This window comes from Acomys russatus, chromosome 19, assembly GCF_903995435.1.
Source record: "Acomys russatus chromosome 19, mAcoRus1.1, whole genome shotgun sequence".
NCBI lineage: Eukaryota > Metazoa > Chordata > Mammalia > Rodentia > Muridae > Acomys > Acomys russatus.
This window is the reverse complement of record NC_067155.1, coordinates 34,791,708-34,807,272: the sequence shown is the minus strand read 5'-3', so window position 1 is coordinate 34,807,272 and position 15,565 is coordinate 34,791,708. Positions and strand designations below refer to the sequence as shown.

At 50.9% G+C, this 15,565-nt stretch overlaps 1 protein-coding gene across 1 annotated transcript in view; it reads left to right on the top strand.

The window, feature by feature from the left end:
* The window catches only part of Sdk1 (sidekick cell adhesion molecule 1), a 952,579-nt gene that overhangs the window by 842,524 nt on the left and 94,490 nt on the right, over window positions 1-15,565 (top strand). Inside the window, exons 29-30 of the mRNA XM_051161155.1 lie at window positions 9,897-10,091; window positions 15,256-15,457. Of these exons, the coding sequence (XP_051017112.1) occupies window positions 9,897-10,091; window positions 15,256-15,457 (397 nt within the window). The remainder of the gene's footprint in view (window positions 1-9,896; window positions 10,092-15,255; window positions 15,458-15,565) is intronic.

The window sequence follows — 15,565 nt, the reverse complement described above, 5'->3', positions numbered from 1 at the left end:
GTTGAGAGTGCCACCTGGGTAGCTTCTAGAGGCCCAGACATGAGACAGATGACCTCCGTCCAGCCATTCTTGCCTCTAGGCATTGTGCCCAAAGAACTGTGGGGTGGCTCCCAGGCTGTGGGTCTTGACCCCTTAGGGGCCACATGCCAGATAGTCTGCATATCAAATATTCACATTATGATTGCAGTTATGAACAACAAAATAATTTTATGGTTGGGGGTTACCACAAAATGAGGAGTTGTATTGAAGGGTTGAAGCATCAGGAAGGTTACTCTTTGGGGTTCAGGGTGTCGTTAGTTGACAGAGTACTTGCATGCGTGAAACCATGAGTAAACAGAGTGTGGTGGCAGACACCTGTCACCTCAGTGCTCAGGTTGTAGAGGCAGGAGGATCTGAAAATAAGTTAAGGGTTATCCTCTGCTATTTTAGTGAGTTCAAGGCTAGCCTGGGCTACAAAAGACACTGTCTGGAAAATGATAAAAAAAAAAAGGAAACCCCACAAATTTGCAAGACCATTTGTTTAAGCAGATTTACTTTCGAGGCGAAGGAGGAGGCAGCTGTAATCTGCAGAGCATTGTTGTTATTTGTCCCAGAGGCTCAGGCTCTGTGTTAGAGTAAGGCAGAGAGAACGTGGGTGATGGTTACTAGCCCAAAAGCCTCACTCTCCAGGCTCAGACCTCAGCCTGCCATCTAGGAACTAAATGCTCTTATAAAAACTCGCTTAGGTTTCTGGACCTCGGTTTCCCCATTTATGCCTCCCTTAGGTTGTGTAATGAAACAGTCAAAAAAAAAAAAAACCCAAACCAAAAACATATGCCACATTTAGTGGCCAATAAATGTGACAGACATTTCCTATCACTAGCCTGTCACTTTGGGATGGAGGGCCTTTGATCCTGGGGCCAGGTCAGGCCAGGCCAGAAATGTACTTTGTGTTACTGAAGGCATATTGTTTTCCCCTATTCGCCGTCACTTTGCTTTTGGTGTGTGTATGTGTGTGTGTGTGTGTGCATATGCATGTGCGTGAGTGTGTATGCATGCATGTGTGTGTGTGCGAGTGTGTGTGTGTGTGTCCATGGATATCCACGTACATGCTCCTGTGCACACAGAGATGAGAGGAAGACCCTGGGGGTCCTGCACCATCACTCCCTGCTTCGCTCCCAGTGACTCTGGAGCTAGGCTGATGGCTGGCAAGCTCTAGTGAGCCTCCTTTCTCTGCCCTCCACAGTGCTGGGGCTACAGACATACACATACAACTGACTTTTTACATGGGTACCTGAGATTTGAACTCATGACATCTCGGTTGGCCCAGAAAGTGCTCTTACTCACTGCCCTATTTTCTCAACTGGGACCTTACGGTTTGGTACGACGTCCTGGTGGGGCCATCACCAAAAATCACAAACACATATGGAAGAAGTAGGTGATGTTTACATGTATCAGTCTGCATTATGTAGAAGAGCTGATAGGAGTGTATAGCACAAGGGGAATTTACTAGACAGGCCGGGGAGTTCAACAGTGGCCAGCTGCAGGCTGGAGAGGCTGAGAACCAGGTATCTGGTCAGTCCCTGAGTATGGATACCTCAGAAGTCCCCGTCTGGTGCCTAGGGCCTGGAAGATGTTGGAAGTCTGAAGAAATTGGCTTCCAATGTCAGTGAAGGATGGCAGCAACAGCAACAACAAAAAAGCAGATGCACTTACCAGCAAGGAGCACAGGCAGATAGGCAAAGCACTGCTTTTCCCTCCAGTCTTCTTGTATCTAGGGTGCTGGAAGTCAGTGCCCATTCTGGAGGAGCTCCTCTCCCCTTAATTAATTCTTCCTGGGAATGCCCTCACCTCCATTCAGAGGCATGTCTCTTAGTTGATTCCAGAGATGACAAGATTAACCATCTCACACAAATGCTAAGTCAGATGGCAGTAACTCTGTCAAGTGGGCAGCATGGTCTTTGAGAGATTTCTTGTTGTAATGGCCGTCTGGGTGACTGGTCACCTGGGTGTTATTACAGCCAGTGCACCAGACCACAAGATGCCATAGGAAAGAAAGATAAATGTTTCCTAAGGATCCAAGCTGTTGCTGCAGTGGAAAGGAAACCATCCGTTTGCCTGACTTAATCTCCAACGGGTGTTCCCGGAAGCACAGGCTCCCAGGGTGGCTTAAGTGTGTGGACTCATCTGCAGCTCACACCTTCCCAGTCTATATGAAAACATGTTCTTGCATTTCCCAGGGAGATTAACAGCATGGAACAGCACCAGGTGCCTGGAGGGAGAAAACGCTTGCTTAGCTGCATGGAAAATATTTTACTATGGAGAGCTCTGAGCGCTTCAAAATCTCCTTTGGGGGTTTGTAGAACTACCTGACTAGAGCCACCGCCCCCAACTTGGCGGAGTGTTCCCACACACCCTTGGGTACCGTTAAAGCAGATTTCCTGCGTGCACTCTTCAGAACTGTGCTGTAGCCCGGCCCAGACATCTTAGACTCTGCGCCTGTCTCCGCCCATCAGAAGGCCCCCAGTGCTAACCATTCAAGAACCCTGCAGTAGCCCAGCCCTCAAGCTCATAAGCTTTAAACCTAAGGCCACACATTATGGGCTAAGCACAGGGCTTCCCGGGACCCTTAGACAGCTTCTGCATTCTTTGACTCCTAGGATGGGGTTGGGTGGGGGAGGGAGGAGCTGGGGGGGGGGGGTTGGAGGGGTAGCAGGGGCTTCATAGCCTCCAAGCAGTCATGAAGGCTTAATGGCACTGTGTCCTACTGACAGCCTTTGGTTGTCGGCCATCGGCCCATAAAAGGTTCTCCACGGCCTTGAATGTCAAGACAAAGCCCCAGACGACTGTTCCAGCTCTCAGGGTCAGGAGTGGGGACCCCTCCGAGGCTTGTTGCCCACGGCTGTGTCGCCTTACCCTGCCCTGCCTCTGTCGTTTCTCCAGTGCACAGTGCCCCCTCCACCTCCCAGTGCATTCAGAAACCGTCGCAGGCCTCTCTTTGCGCATCCTAATCTTCCCTTTGGATCGGTGTCCCTCAAGCTTGGCCGTATTATCATAATTCACCCATAACCTTAAACACAGGGCTTCTCTCAGGCCACATTCTCCTCCTCCCCTCGAGTAAGCGTGGCCATTCTTTGCAAACACACACCGGCAGCCTCCTGACCCCCGGCTCGCTGAAATCCCACCCGTTAATGCTTCTGATCTGGCTGCGGCCAGCCGTAATTACAAGGAAGCCCCATCCTCGGAAGCGCTCTTAGCTCTGAACACCATCAGTCATTATTCTCCAAAAATGCAAGAACTATCCCACAGCTGCCTCTCTCATCGGAGATGCGCAGGGGAAAGACCGCCCCGGCCCAGAGAATGAGTCTCTTCGGCATGTCAGGGTGAGGAGCGGGTGTTAATTTTTATGTTCAGCACATCGGGGTGCAGGGCCTGCTAATGATGCCACATTTATTGGAGGGAAAAATAATAGGAAGGTACAAACAGAAGCCCGAGGGTGAGGAGTTTTCTCTCGGTAATAGCTCAGTGTGGGAAGTGGATTGGAGATAGAAAATAATAACCCAGATTTCCTGCAGTTAGGGACAAATGACACTGTGCCTTGTGGTTTCCATACATTATCTGCCGAGGCCACACAGTGACTGTCCCAGATAAATATTCTTCTCTTTCTGTTTCAGAGAAAGAGGGGTCAGGGGTTAAGGGTAGCCCTGCAGCAAAACCCTCTTCTGTGAGAGGGAGGGGCTGTGCTTGACAACCGCAGGCCTTGTTCCAGCATCAAGTCCTCAGATAAATGGCGTAGTGTCTGCAAGATAGCCCGTGCTCGCCGCCTACACACTGAAATGGTCCCTAGATGACTGCCTGTGCCTGGTCCAGGGTAGATGGTGTTCATATGTGGCTGCCGTGCCGTATCCTCTGGGGACTAATGATATCAGGGGTCTCCTCTTGTCTGCCACTAACCTAGGCTTTTCTTGAGTTTTCAAAGGAATTTTAAAATTCTTATTGGGGTGTGTGTGTGTGTGTGTGTGTGTGTGTGTGTGTGTGTGTGTGTGTACGTGCACATGCATGCATGTATGTGTGTATGCATGCATGTGTGTGCATGTGTGTGCGTGTGTGTGTGCATGTGTGTGTGTAACAACAGGGAACTCTTGTCCTGTTACTGCTCAAGGACGTGGTCAGTCCTATTTTCATACACACCATGGAAGCCTACAAAGCCTAAGTGGATGTAGGTGAAAGGCCTGAAATAGAGAAGTCTCTATACGTGGTGAGTGCCAAATGTTATTTATTCACTCACTCACTCACTCACTCACTCAATCACTCACTCATTTATTTTGTGTATGTGCATATGTGTGCCCCTGTGTATAGAGTGTCATTCTGTAGGCAGTATCCACCTTGTTTTTGGAGACATGGTCTCTCACTGGCCTGAGGCTTGCTGATTTGGCCAACTGTCTCCACTTCCCCAGAACTGGGAAAACAGGCACCCCAACACCCATGACATCTTCTGTGGGTGCTAGGATTACACTCAGATTATCATGCTTGAAAAGCAAGCACTTTACGTATTGAGCCTTCTTCCCATCATGAAAGTTTTCAGGGTTCGCAGTGAGAGTTACATGGGTTAGGGACATGGCCAAGGTAAGCAAAGAACTGGGCTGGGTTGGAACCCAGATCACTGGCTTCTGCTCTCTGGTCAGGGACTTCCAAGAGAGATACAAGGTTCCCACCAAGAGCCACTGAGCCACACCCCAGCCCCTCACTGGAGGATTCTAGGCAGGTGCTCTACCACTGAGCCACACCCCTAGCCCCTCACTGGGGGATTCTAGGCAGGGGCTCTACCACTGAGCCACACCCCAGCCCCTCACTGGGGGATTCTAGGCAGGTGCTCTACCACTGAGCCACACCCCTAGCCCCTCACTGGGGGATTCTAGGCAGGGGCTCTACCACTGAGCCACACCCCAGCCCCTCACTGGGGGATTCTAGGAAGGGGCTCTACCACTGAGCCACACCCCTAGCCCCTCACTGGGGGATTCTAGGCAGGTGCTCTACCACTGAGCCACACCCCAGCCCCTCACTATGGGATTCTAGGCAGGTGCTCTACCACTGAGCCACACCCCAGCCCCTCACTGGGGGATTCTAGGCAGGTGCTCTACCACTGAGCCACACCCCAGCCTCTCACTGGGAGATTCTGGGCAGGTGCTCTACCACTGAGCCACACCCCAGCCTCTCACTGGGGGATTCTAGGCAGGTGCTCTACCACTGAGCCACACCCTCACTGGGAGATTCTGGGCAGGGGCTCTGCCACTGAGATTTCTACGCATTTTATTCAGATAAGCAGTCATGCCCTACCTAGCCTTGAACCCGTTCTATAGCACACGCTGGCTTAAGCTTTAAAGTCTATTGTGCTGCTGCCTCTTGAATAGCTGTAGCTATAGACTGGTACCATGGACCAAGATTAATGCCTTTTTTTTTTTTAATTAAAGAAATGCAGCTTCAATCTAGAAGTGTTCCAAAATACCGATAATGAATGCTGACTCCATGACTTCATTCCCAGACTTTATTAGAACTGTAGGGCTGGAGAGATGGCTCAGCAGTTAAGGATGCTTGCTGCTCTTCCCGAGAACCTGAGTTCAATTCCCGACACCGATGATGGGTGGCTCACAAGTGTAACCTCAGCTCCAGGAGATCTGATGCTCTATCCCAGGCCCCAAGGGCCCCCGCACACACGTGCATACACTTACAACTTACACATAAATTACAGTTCCAAAATAAATAAGTAAATCATAAGAAAAAGCAAAAAAGGCTTTATAAAAATGAGTCATCGCCCTGGTCACTAAAGAAGCAGAAAGGGTTGTAAAATACATGATTCCATGGAGGATCCTACTTTAAGGTTGCCTGTCCTGTACTGGGCTCCGAGTAAACAGGCACCAGGTGTAGCTAATCCAATAGGCATGACATGGTCGGGCATCGCCCATGTCACAGCCAAGGCGAGGGAGCTTAAGTGTTGGTCCCAGCAACTGAGGCTTCTGTAGAACTGAGGTAGTGCTGTGAAGATCAGAGGAGGATGAGCCCTCAAGGAAGGGAAAAAAAACATGAAAAAAGACTGCAGGTGCAGCAAAGAGCCCCAGACACCCTGGTGAGCGGCAGTCGCAGAGGGTGGAAACCCAGTGCCGTGGTTACCATTTTCTGCTCACAAGCATTGATGGAAAACAACACACACCGCTCTCACGTTGACAGGAGGTAGTTGATATTGGAGCAGAATATCAGTATATGAGCGTGGCCCAGGAACACAGATTTGGGTTATTCCCAATTCCACATTCCAATGTGGGGACCGTCTGTGGGCTCTTCCTAGCTACCAAATAAAGAAGATCCTAAGTCAGGCCACCTCGGGTAGGTGGGTTACAGCAGAGCAGGGGAAGTCACTGTTACAGGCCGCAGATGCTCTCCAATGATACACTTAGCCCTGGGAGTTGACAGAAGTCAAGGGCTTGTTTGTAGATTTCAGAGGATTTATTTTATTGTCACAAGACCCTAGGCACAGAGGGAGGCAGCAAATGGTAGTCAGGGGCTGAGATAGCCCAAGACACTTTGTACAGCCTTGACTTCCAGCTGCTAACAAACACTGACCCTCTAATCGGTTGTCACCCTTGGAGAATGTTTAACAAGGGGGAGGATTTTTCTTTTTTTTCTTTCTTTCTTTTTTTCCCCCTGGGAATGTCAGTTAACACGTGGAATTGAGAACTGACCACAAAGTAAGCCCTGCGCCTGCACTGTACAGCCCATTGCCTGGAGCTTGGGGAACCCCAGCAGCCTGGGCGATATGGCCTGTAGAACCCCCCTTCAAGCTCAAGCTCAAGATGATGTGTATAGCAGGGTCCCTTTTCAGTAACTAACAGTGGAGACTTGACAGAGCCAGGTGGCATTTCAGGCAGATCTCCTCTGCAGAGCTGTGGAAGGCTGCTTCTGCCAGGAGGGGCTGTGCAGAGGGGCTGAGGAGTACAGGGTCCAGCAGATGCATCCAACGTAGGGCCCATGGCTGCATGAGCCCCGAGATAGCTATGAGCCTGCCCCCCAAAATCATAAACTCACTTAAAACAATACGAAACGTTTTTGTTGCGTTATTAATTTTTTAAGCTCTCACATATATTGCTTGTGGCACACCTTCCACCCCATGTCCCCCTCCCCCACCTTCTCTTTTCTCCTCTCTTTCCCCTCCCATGGGTCCCCTTTGGCCCTTAGATAGCTTTAGTTCTACTTTTATAACATATGTGCATGTAAGCATGTGTATGTATTTATGTATATATGATTTTATGTATCTATATAAATCTCAAGAACCACAAATGATCTCTCATTTGTGCTCTCTCAGTATGATATGTGACTTTCTATTATTTTTATATGACTGTCTTCAGTTACATCCATTTCTCTGAAAACAATATAACTCCATTCGTCTTTATGGTTGAAACAAACAAACAACAACAACAAAAAAGCATGTCTATTATATGCCTCCGGAACCATGGCTCAGTAGTTTATAGCACTTGCTGCTCTTGCAAAGGACCTGGGTTCGATTCCCAGCCCCATCCTGGGTACTGTACAACTGCTTGTAACTCCAGTTCAAGAAGATTTTTTTTTTTTTTTTTTTTTTTTTTTTGCCTTCTTCTGGCCTCTGTGGATGTTATACACACACGGTGCACAGACACACAAGTAGGAACATAACATGAATTAATTGTGTTAAACTTCCTTGCATGGGCAGTACATTTTCCTTAGTCATTCCTGTGCTGTAAGATGCCTGGACTGGCTCCATAGCCATGGCTAGGGGAACAGCGCCAGCTGTAAGACAGGTGTGCAAGTGTCTTGTTCAACTTGGAGACTTTAGGGTAACCCCCCAGGAGTATTTTAGCCGGGCAGTGATTTTCCACAATGATTTCCGTGGTTCTCAAGCATGAACTCTGTATATGACAACGTCCATAACAACGCCAAAAGGTTGAACATTCCTGGAAGCAAGCAAGAGCCGAGAGGGGCTGTCTTCTTTCTGGAAGTGTGGGGGTTTCCTTTTAAGCGAAAGTAGGACAGGCCCAGGGCACCCATCATCAGCAACCCTGGGCAAACTGTAACCTTTCCAAGTGCCTTGCCCCTTGTGTTTGACCTGCTGGGGGCTGCTGCTCTTAGTGCTCGCTCACTGGTAGGAGACTGTAGGAACCATGTCCCCACCCCCTCCCCACCCCTGCCACACGTGGCTGTCCAGCCACTGTGACATCTCATCACAATATGATGCTAAGTGTGCAGGAGTCTCTGAAGGCCTGACACCAGTGTCTCCTGGGGCACCCAAGCTCCACGTCCCGTAACGGAGTGAGAGGAGAGAAGAGGTGGCCTAGGAGGACTGACCAGCCATCTCTAGGTTGACTTGGATCAGCTGCTGGAAACTCTGAGAACACTTGGACCCTGTGGAAGGGAGAAAAGATGGTCCCTCGGGGACAAGCGGTGGCCGTGATGGCCATTCAGGGGCCTAGTGTTAGCATCTCACGCACACTGGACATCACTCTAGACGGGGCTGAGGGTTTTGTTGCCTGGTCTGTGTGACAGTGATAACCACCCTACCAATGTGATGGCCCAAGGTATGCTCAGTCTGACCTCTGTGGGAGTGTCATTCTAGTCTCCCAATGGAGGACAGAGGATGGATGCAGCTCACCAAAGAGTTGAGGGACAATAGCCAGGGAGCTCAGAAACCCCTGGAGCCGAAGGCTAAGCCAGGAGGACCAGGAGTGGTAGCAGATGTACTGCCTGAGGCCAACCCCTGTAGTAGGAGGTGCCACGCCCCCACGGGAGGTGAGCAGACACTCCATCCTGGTCCCTGCAGGCATCCCCCATGGCAGACAGAGCCCTGGAGGACCAGGTCAGCCTTGATGCTTTTCTTTTTCCCCTGCTGAGTCTCCCCTTTGTTTAACGTGAACACTTGGGTTGTCATTAATTTTTTTTTTTTACATGTCACAGCACCCCATCCATTCTGGCTTTAATCAGAAGCTGGACCACACATGGTGGTCCGTGAGCCCAGAAGGCAGTCTGCTCCACAGCTCGCAGTTGGGTCTGGGAAATTGGCAAGGCTTCTTCCGAAGCCGGCAGGCAGGCATTGAGGTTGCTTGGTTGGAGGGATTTGATCATTAATAATGTCTGATCAACCATGACCCTTTCATAATCAAGGAACTCAGAGAGACATGCAGAGCCAGCCCAACCCTGCCACTCTGGAGTTACGGAAATTAACAGAAGGGGTCTTTAACTATTTAACGTGGAGCCTCCAAGCTCAGGAAGTCTGGGCGGGGAGGCTGAGTGGCTGGAATTGTGGGAGCTGAGGGTGTGGGGAAGGCCACAGCAAGGGGGAAACAGGAAGGGGCTTGAGTAGTGCAAGCACAGCCATGAGGTAGTCCTGCCCCACTGCAAGCCCTGTTGCTGAGGAGAAGTGTGAAATAACCTGCTAAGGGCAGGCTCTGGCCTCTCCTACTGGGTTGAAGGGAAAGGCTGCACCATAGGAGGGGGAATGGAAAGGGATGGAAGAGCCAGAGGCATGGGCTCATGAGAGCCTCCCGTGGGGAACAATGCAGCAAGCGTCCTGGGTTAGGTGCTAGTCTCTGAGCGGGCAGCATCCCGAGGAAAGACAAAGCTGTTTTCAGATCTTGTTCCCGTGAAGGATGAACTGTGAGGCAAGTTTCACAAAGGACTGAGCTCAGACAGCCAGAGCTCATCACCAGGGGTGTGATCTCCTTTTCAATATGCGCCCCACAGCCTTTGGGAATCAGGAGGGAACAGAGGGCAAGCCGTGTTTGGGTTGCCAATCAGGGCTGATTATGGGGTGTCCGGAGTGTGGGTTTTCTGGGCAAGCAAAGAAATAAATGGCTAAGCCGACTGACTCCCTGACTCTGCTCCCTGCTTCTCCACAGGGTACCAGATTGCCTACCGCCTGGCCAGCGGCAGTCCCCACACCTTCACCACTGTCGAGGTGGGTGCCACAGTGCGGCAGTTCACAGCCACCGAGCTGGCCCCGGAGTCTGCATACATCTTCAGGCTGTCTGCTAAGACGAGACAGGGCTGGGGCGAGCCGCTGGAGGCCACAGTAATCACCACTGAGAAGAGAGGTGAGCTCCCAGGCCCAAATCCAACTGGCTATGGCGTTGACAATGGCAGCGGGCACACAGCTGTCTCGTTAGCCCCTCTGATCACCACAGTGCCAGACATAGAGCTAGGCAGATTGTCTTTTTTTCTAAGTGTGTGTGGTTTATGTGTGTGTATATATATTTCCAGATGTGTATATGTGGGTACCCGTGCATGTACATATATACATATCCAGGGGCTGCACCTGTCTCTGCATCCCCAGTTCCAGGGTTAAAGACATGGGCCGTGGTGTCTGACCTTTTGCAGATGCTGGGGATTCAAACTTGGGTCCTCGTGCGTGGTCTGCGGGGACTGTACTTGATGAGCCGTGTCCCTAGCTCTGAGCTAGGCGTATAGTCAAAGTGTCTTCATGGCACAACTGTTAGCCCCCTGGCCACTGTCTTATACAGTCAGGGCATAATATGGAGGCCTGGAGGTAAGAAGTGCGGCTCAGAGAAGCTGTGTAACTAGCGCAGGGTAGCACAGAGCTTTGTCTCGTACCCTGGTTCTCAACCTTACTGATCCTCAGACCCTTTAACATAGCTCCTCATGTTGTGGTGACCCCCAAATATAAAATTATTTTTGTTGCTACTTCATAACTGCAATGTTGCTACTATTGTGAATCATAATACAGGATATCTGACATATGACCCCTGTTGAGGGCATGACCCACAGATTGAGAACTACCACTATAAAACCTTCCACCGGAAGTCCACAGAGCCTGTCTTCAGAAGCCATGCCTCTAGGCAAAGGTGGTATGGAGACATAAACCAACTCTGACTAAATAGGGGGGAGCCAATAGACTGACTAAAGGCTCCTTCAGAACTCAGCTTGGAGAACCAATGAGTGTACTGGGTTCGTTTACTGTGCACAGGTGGTGGGGTTCACTTGCAAGTGTGTGGGTGATCCCCTAAGAGCTCTGTCACCACAAAGTGATGACGTCATGGAGTCTCTCTTTCAGTCAGCCTTCCACTTCTATGTAATCTAGGACCTATCTCCCAGGATCACTTGCAGCTAGCTAAGTGGGAGAGGGGAGGGAATAAATGGCTGAAATCCCAGGTGAGGGTCCACTGACCCTCCTATCCTCCATCTACGAGAGAGTGTCACTAGCTCCTTCATCATTACCATAGATGTAGCTAATACTATATTTGTCTGTTCACTTAGTTGCCATGGTTACCATTCCAAGATAATCTCTACTCTAAAGTTGTACCCAGAATAAAAAGCCAGACAAGGGATGCTGCCATCACAACCAGACCCAGAGGTCTGGGGAACTGGGCCAGGAGGGCTCACGGGAAACACCCGGAGCCCAAGGCTCAGGGCTGCGAGGCCTTGGGCAAGGCAAACTCTTCGCCTCTCTTTATTATGGCACCGACTTGGGAGGCCTGTGTGGAGTAGTTAGCACAGCGGCCAGGACAGCCAAGTGGCTTTCCTTGTCATCAGCAAGGCTCTCAGGAACGGCACTGGTGTGATGTAGCCGCTCAACAAATGTGAATGAGTGTCCCTGCTGCATTTGTGACAACTTTTATTGCACGATCTAAAGCAGGCCACTTCAGGGGGCGAGGAGTCGAACTCAGAGCACTTAAATCTAACAGAGGAAAGGGGCTGACGCAGAGCTCACAGCGAGCCCGGGTCATCTCCAAGTCTCCCTGCCTCTCTGCTCCTGCCTCCAGCTCTCTCTCACCAAAGCCTCTGAAGGTTTTGTCAGGGAAGAAACCAAGTCCCCCTGTCAAGGAGAAGCCTGCTAGGTGAAGAACGGGACGGTGTAGCCCTGAGACCCAGCATGCCTGCCTTGTGCCCCTGACACCACCATCCCTCATGTTTGAAGAGTGAACACCAACAGAAGGAAGCCAGGGCTCACCTCCCATAGTCTGAACCAACCAGCAAGTTCCCAGCAGGCCCCAGGGTCTACCAGCCTTCCCTGGATTGAGCCAGGCTACCTCCTGTTTCCAATGACTGCAGCCTGCTCGGGCTACCTGTCTTCAGGAGCCACCAGACTGAACACACCTCTGCTTCTGGGGTTTTCCCAGCTTCAAGCTGCCAGTCAGCCTGTGTTAGCCTTTTGTTACTATGACAAAATACTCCAGAACAAAATCTTAAAAGAGGAAGGTTAATCTTGGCTCATAGGTTCGTATGTATTCAAATATGGCTGTGATGGCTGAGGCTGCAGAAGTAGGGGGAACCTTTGTTTATGGGGCCCCCATCACTCCTACAGAAGGTTTAACCCTCACAGCAGGGCTCTAGGAAGCAGGACAGTCTGATCTCTCTAGGATAAAGATAGTTTTAAAGCAGGCAGATCCGTCATCTAACGGTGATATAGCCCAGGCTGGTCTTACTTCTACCTCTTATTGTCATTGTTATTTGTTTGGTTGGTTGCTTGGTTGTTTTTTGTTTTTGTTTTTGTTTTTGTTTTTGTTTTTGTTTTTGTTTTGTGTGTGTGTGTGTGTGTGTGTGTGTGTGTGTGTTTTGTTTTTTGTTTTTTGTTTTTGTTTTTTTAGGCAGCATTTCTCTGTGCAGCCCTGGCCATCCTGGAACTTGCTTTATAGACCAGGCTGACTTTGATCTCATAGATTTGCCTGCCTCTCTGCCTCCCCAGTGCTGAGATCAAAGGCGTGTGCTGCTGCCACCACTCAGCAGGCTTCTACCTCTGAAATGTTGGGGCTATGCTGGCTTTACCGGGTCCTGGAAACCAGACCCACCCAGGACCTCGCTCAGGCTAGGCGAATGCTAGACCAGCTGAGCCACACCCATAGCACATCTCTCTCAAAGCAAGCATCTTGCCCCTCCTTGCTGATGTGCAAGCATTACCACTTCCCCAAATGCTGACTGCCCCTCCTGTGAGCCAGGCTCATGTGAGGCTTTCATTGGCCCCTCCCGTGTTGCCTCCATAACTTTACGAATGGATGCTCTTACTGGGTCCTTTGTGGGGAGGATGAGCCTTCAATGCCTATGGCACCTGGATCACAGGACCAGGATCCAAAAGATGGGTGCTGGGAGGGTCCTCCAGGGATTGACAGCTACTGTCTGGTCCCCAGAGTGTTTAGTAGTGTCTTCAAGAACTGGTAACAGGGACCTTTGCTCAAAGACCCACAGGTGGCTACCCTTGGCTTTTGCCTTCTTCCTTAGGTCATGCATTCCTTAAGAATGCTAAACAGTGTGTGTGTGTGTGTGTGTGTGTGTGTGTGTGTGTGTGTGTGTGTGTGTGTGTTTGCATGCACACTTGTGTGCACATGTTCCTATGTGTGCTTGTCTGTGTAACTATGCACCTGAGTGGGTGTTTGCATGCATGTGCAGGTTTCCGATACCTCAGGTGTCACTCCTTGAGACACTCTCTACCTTGTTCTTTGACACGAGGTTCCTCACAGGCCTGCCACTTGCTGATTTGGCAAAGCTAACAGGCCATCAAGCCACAGGGATCCAACTGTCTCTCCCTCCCCAGATCACAAGGCTACACCAACCACTCCTCTGGGCTTCTTTTCGTATGGCCTGTGGGGATCCAGCTCTGGTCCTCTTGTTTGTACCAGCCCCACTTAACCAGTTGAGCCATCTCTCCAGCTCATCAGCACTTCAGAGACAAAGGATGGATGAGGGAAGTCTCGTAGGGCCCTTACGGTGCTTCAGTCAGAGCCACGTACAAACACACAAACACCCTTCTGTGCGTGAGCCAGTACAGCCTGGTTGTGACAGCTTGTTGCCTTGGGCACAGGGCCATCACTAAGGGACTGGAGAACCTTGACTTCTAACCAGGTCCTGATGCAAGACCTAGGGATGGATCCGGAGCTGTTTCCACTGGCAGTGTGGCCATAGAAGGTCTTAGAAACAGGACGGGGAGCCCAGCTCTTTCTCACGTCTGCAGAAATCAGACTTCCAGCCAGTGTGTACACTCACAGCCAGGACCGTTGATTGAACCAGATCGAAGTGCCTCTCACAGCCCTGTCACTGTGGGGCCCGCAATCGATGGCTGCTTTATTACATGCCACACGTTTTAATCAGAATCAATAATCTTCATGATAAACAATTAAACAATTACTTCTCCCTCTATGGAGTTCCTCTGTTGAAGTCAGTGGGGGATGGGAACCCAGGATCGGGCACATGGTACCAATTCAAGGCCAAGGCTGGTCCCAGGTACCCTGCATTCTAATCCTGAAGAAACCAGTAAAACAGCACACAGCCCCCCACCCCCCACCTCTGCCCTGCACTTGCCGCCCACCTCACAGAAGAACCCAGTAGAGTCATCTCACGTGTTAGACTCAGGTTGACTACAAAGAAAAAGAAGTAAGGTTTTAAGGATGCGCTGAGTCCCCAAATCAGACAACGTGCCAAGGAGGCTTGGGTCGTTCGGAAGAGCACAGGCTGAGATGTCAGCTGTCGTTCAGATATATTTGCTCCAACTTCTGGCTGGTTCTGCTATGCGAGCAAGCCCTCCTCCCCAGTCAGACCTAATCTGCTGCGTCCAAAGTCAGCTGTAAATCAACCTCCCCATCCTGAATCGGGGACTCGCTTTTCTTCCATTACGTGCACAGCAGGGGAAGCAAGCATGTGCGTGTGTCCACGTGAGTGGAACTGCATGTGCGTGTGTGTCCACATGAGTGGGACTGCGTGTGCGTGTGTCCACGTGAGTGGGACTGCCTTGCGTGTGTGTCCATGTGAGTGGGACTGCATGTGCGGGTGTGTCCACGTGAGTGGGACTGCATGTGTGGGTGTGTTCACGTGAGTGGGACTGCATGTGCGTGTGTCCACATGAGTGGGACTGCATGTGCGGGTGCATATGGGAGTCAGAAGGCCAGCCCTGGGTCTTGGCTTCCTCTCTCAGGTACCATCAACCCAGTTTCTTAAAACAGGGTGTCTCAGTGGGACCTGGGACTCTCCCACTAGGTGAGGCTGGCTGGCCAAGAAGCCCCAGCAGTTTGCCTGTCTCCGCCTCCCTAGAACCAGAATTAAAAGCATGCACCACCATACCCAGATCTTTATATGAGATCTGGGGCCTAAACTTGGCTTTTCAAGCTGCTATAACAAGTACTTTACCTACTAAGCTAAGCCAACTCCTTTCTCAGTGCCTGTCCCACACAGCGGCTCCCCACGGGCAGACACCAGGGAACAGTAAGGAGTGGTCTCTCATGAGCCCTCGCTTTTCTTCTCTTCTGGTTGCAGAGAGGCCAGCACCCCCCAGAGAGCTCCTGGTACCCCAGGCAGAGGTGACAGCGCGTAGCCTACGGCTCCAGTGGGTCCCTGGCAGTGACGGGGCCTCCCCGATCCGGTACTTCACCGTGCAGGTCCGAGAGCTGCCTGGTGGAGAGTGGCAGACCTACTCCTCCTCCATCAGCCACGAGGCCACAGCCTGTGCCGTGGAAAGGTACCGCAGGGCGGGGCTGGGGCAGGGGAGGGGTAGCATTCAGTATTCATCTTTCTGAACCTGTAGTCCCTAGTCATTTGTCTCCCTCCTGCAACGAAACACCTACTG